The 3,693-nt window shown below is 53.8% G+C and overlaps 1 protein-coding gene across 1 annotated transcript; it reads right to left on the bottom strand.

Moving 5' to 3' along the window:
• Nucleotides 1-1,933: 1,933 nt before the first annotated feature.
• On the bottom strand, nucleotides 1,934-3,687 carry Fam43a (family with sequence similarity 43 member A). Its single transcript, XM_005344808.3, has one exon. It carries the CDS (start codon nucleotides 3,453-3,455, stop codon nucleotides 2,181-2,183), a length of 1,275 nt encoding a protein of 424 aa, XP_005344865.1. The 5' UTR covers nucleotides 3,456-3,687; the 3' UTR covers nucleotides 1,934-2,180.
• Between the last annotated feature and the right edge of the window lie 6 nt (nucleotides 3,688-3,693).

Genomic DNA, 3,693 nt, shown 5'->3' with positions numbered 1-3,693 from the left:
GAACTCACAGAGATCCGCCTGCCTCTGCCTCCCGAGTGCTGGGATTACAGGAAAATATTACCCACCCCCACCTCTTTGCTTGTCTTTTTAAAAGATAGACTTATTGCTGAACCACTCCCATTACTAGGAAGAAAATTTCACCCTCCCTTCCTCTCTGAGTCCCGTGCATTCCAGTCTCCTTGGGCTCCTCGGGCCTAGCTGTTCAGAACATATTTATGAAGAAAACAAAGCAAAGTGGCCTCTGGACACTGGGGAAGGCCGAGAGGGAAATCCATTTCTGCAGCACAGGAAAAGAGGCCCAAAAGGGCAAATGGAAGAATGACAGCAGCAGGCAGTTTTGGCAGCATCGTAACCCCACTTACAGCTGATTGGGTGTAGCCCAACTAGAGACATCTGGCTGGAGTTCACAACAGAAACAAACAGAAAGCATGAACAACCTGCAGCACACACCCCCACACCAAGCCAACAGCTCCTCTGCTTTGTTCCCTGATGGGTTCCTACTGGGCCAGGTTGGGCTGTAAGGAAACAGGTTATTTGAGCTGCCTCCCCAATCCCCACCTGGGTCACGACTCACTTCTGGGTATCTGGAATCTCTAACTTTTCTATTTGCTTCCCTCCCCCCCCCCCGCCCCAGCAAAAAACAAAGCAGATCCCACTCCACAGACCCCCTTTAGGGTGCTAGCCAGTCCCCAAAGCACCACGGCAGGCTGCAGAGGAAAAAGATTATGTATTATGCTTGTACTTGATCATTAGGCCAACTACAGGAGGTGGGAAAAAAAAAAAAACAGAACATGGCAGTCACTCAGTAGACAGCCAGACCCCTCTAAAGAGCATGGGCAACTGGGTTTACTCTGATCTCTCCAAAAACTAACTTGAAGAAAAATAGTCCATATGTCAGCATAGTGGCTCATATCTTTGATCCCAACACTTGAGAAGCAGAGGCAAGTAGATCTCTGAGTTCGAAGTCAGCCTGGTCTTATGAGGAGTTCCAGGCCAGGTAGGGGGTTACAGAGTGAGCCCGTGTTCAAAAGCAACATACAAGCAAAACCCCACACATACAATGAGAATATGAAATATTCAGAAGGCCTCAGATAAACATCTTGATTATCTGATTCAAAAAGAAAACTCTAGAAGACGGGTAGTGTGGTTTCACCTTCTCCCTCTCCAAGCCCCATCAGAACCACGCTAAGGATGGAGGCACACCCCCCTACCACCTTACCGCCAATCATCTTCGGCAGCATTCTAACGACTTTTCCTCTTTATTCTCACCCCACTGACATGCAAACAGAACCAAAACAATGCTGCTCAAAAAAATAACAAAATGTTTTATACACATTTCCGTATGTACAACTGAACAACATTTTACAGCTATCTTTTGCACAGCAAAAGATATATAAACATTCAGCTCTGAGATCACAGTTATGTACAAAAAAAAAGTCAAAAATACTTCACAAAGGTGCAAAAATATCTTACACAGCATCATGGAGTATGCTCTTTGGAACAGGAGGAAGGTGTGTATTTCTAGAGGAAAATTTCTTTTTTTTTAAAGGTATTAGATGTCTTTAACTGTAAACAAAACACAACTTTCATCCCCTGCCCCTCACCCCAGTACAGTTATTTGAGAAATTTGGCAATCTTTAAAGAGTTTTGAGTCTGAGGTAAACAGCCCAAGCTCTCATATCCGAAAGAACTGGGGGCAGGTAATGTGGAGCCATGAAAGCCTCCAATATTATGAGAATGACTTTGTTAATGAGATATTGATGACAGAGAGAGGCCTCCCAGTCAGGGGGTCTGGAGAGGAAGTTACCCCTCCTTCCCAAGCCCCAGCTGCCTCACAAACAGGAAACTGACCGCTGGGCACCTCTAGCCCGCCCTTGGCCTTTTCCAACTTCAGCCAGCTTTCCCTGTCCCACACCCTCCCCGCCCCCTCACCCCCCGGAAGCAGGTCTGTCTCTCTCTCCTTTATAGTGTTTCTCTCTCCCTCCACATCTCCACACTCACAACCTGAACCACCTCAGAGCCAAAAGTGCTGGGGCAAGATGGGAGAGAAGCCCCCCGGGAACTCCAAACCCAGGTCTGGCCCTCAGGTGCATAATTTCCCTTTCCCGGAGGTTAGGGGGAACAGAACTACAGCTGGGGAGCCACTGTGGGGTGCTGGGCACATGGAGTTTTCTGGGATCTTAGCTGGAATAGGGCTCCTCTAGGCTGGTGCTGTCAGCAGGGCCGGATGGGCTGCCAGAGGTGGCAGAGGTGGCGTCCAGGCCTCCCTCGATGGAGCTCTCACTGCCCGTGCTCTCGCCAGACAGCAGGCGTGTCACCCTTAAATCGGACTCCAGGGTGCGCACATCATTGCCAAAGCTAAGGTCGCCCAGGTCACTAATAAGTTGCGACAGTTGGGCCTTCATGTCGGAGGCACAGCCTGGCAGAGGAGGTGATGTCCCAGAGCTGAGGCCCAGCGAGACCCCGCTGCCCCCCAACGCCTCCTCGTGGCCATTCTCTAGTGGGTCCAGCAAGTCCCCACATTCCAAGTGCATAGCCACCACCAGTGCCCTCTGCGCCTCAGCCTCTTCCGCTGCTGGATCCCCATCCCCCACACGGTCCTCTTCTTCCTCGTCCTCCTCCAGGCAGCCCTCGAGATGCTCCTCTTCTTCCTCCTGCAGCTCCTCCTCCTGCTGTTCCCCAAGCAGGTCCTCGGTGATAGAGCCTAGCTTAGGAGCGCTACGACTGCGCTCCACCGGCGGCTTGTAACAGCAAGGTCCGTGCAAGAGCAGCTTACGCAGCGGCACTAGCGGGATGGTATGTGCACCCACCAGCTCCTGCTGCTGGTGACGCGCATCGTCCCGCCGCTTGAGACGTTTAAACTCTGCCAGAGCGTTGGCTGACGTCTGGTAGAGCAGCAGGGCCATGGCCTGAGCCTTCTCCGGCTTGGACACCAGCACCGCGTGGCAGCGTAGCATTACCGCCTTGTGCTTCAGCTCATGCCGGTACACCCAGGCAAAGACTTTGGGCAGCCGCGAGTCTGCCACACAGTAGGTGACGCGGTGCAGCAGGTAGAGGTGGCCGGGGCGCCGCAGCGCTCGTTCCTCGGCGTGCACCATGCGGATGCCTTGCGCGCTCACCGTCAGCTTCATCTTCGTGCCTTGACGGCCTGCCTCACTCTTGCTCCATATCTTGCCCACCGCTAGGTCCGTGCAACCGTCGCCGCGCGCCTGGATAGTAGTAGCATTACCCAGGTAGAGCACAGTGTAAGTGGGGTCTTCACTAGTGATGTGCAGCTTCTTGCGCTTGGAGCGGAACATGCTGCCCACCCGGCTGAGCGCGCCTTCCGGGCAGGCCCTCGCCAAGGAGCTGAGCGCAGAGTAGTGCAGGCTCACAGCGTAGCCCTTAGGCTTGGACGCCTGCCGCGGCGGCGCCTCGGCCAGCAGCTCGAACTTGTGCTTCTTCCACGGCAGCATCTCCGGAGGACGCCCGGGAGCGTCTGGGCGGCGGCGGCCGAGCGCGGGGTGTGAGCCCCGCAGGGCCACCAGCCCCGGCTGCGTTTGGCCCGGGCAAGCCCGGAAAATAAAACTCGAGCTGGGAGCACAGCCGGGACAGGGAGATGGAAGCAGGAGAGTGTTTGAGAACCGCAGCGGGTGGGGTAGAATCTTGGAAAGAAAAAATATATACAACTTTGAGTGTGCAAGAGAGGTATAC

This window comes from Microtus ochrogaster, chromosome 2 (genome assembly GCF_000317375.1).
Source record: "Microtus ochrogaster isolate Prairie Vole_2 chromosome 2, MicOch1.0, whole genome shotgun sequence".
Taxonomy (NCBI): domain Eukaryota; kingdom Metazoa; phylum Chordata; class Mammalia; order Rodentia; family Cricetidae; genus Microtus; species Microtus ochrogaster.
Note: the sequence above shows the minus strand (reverse complement) of the source record. Positions and strands in the feature narration are given on the sequence as shown.

What these genes read in the sequence shown, in the direction of transcription:
- Fam43a (XM_005344808.3), bottom strand. Translation starts at nt 3,455, where the DNA reads ATGCTGCCGTGGAAGAAGCACAAGTTCGAGCTGCTGGCCGAGGCGCCG.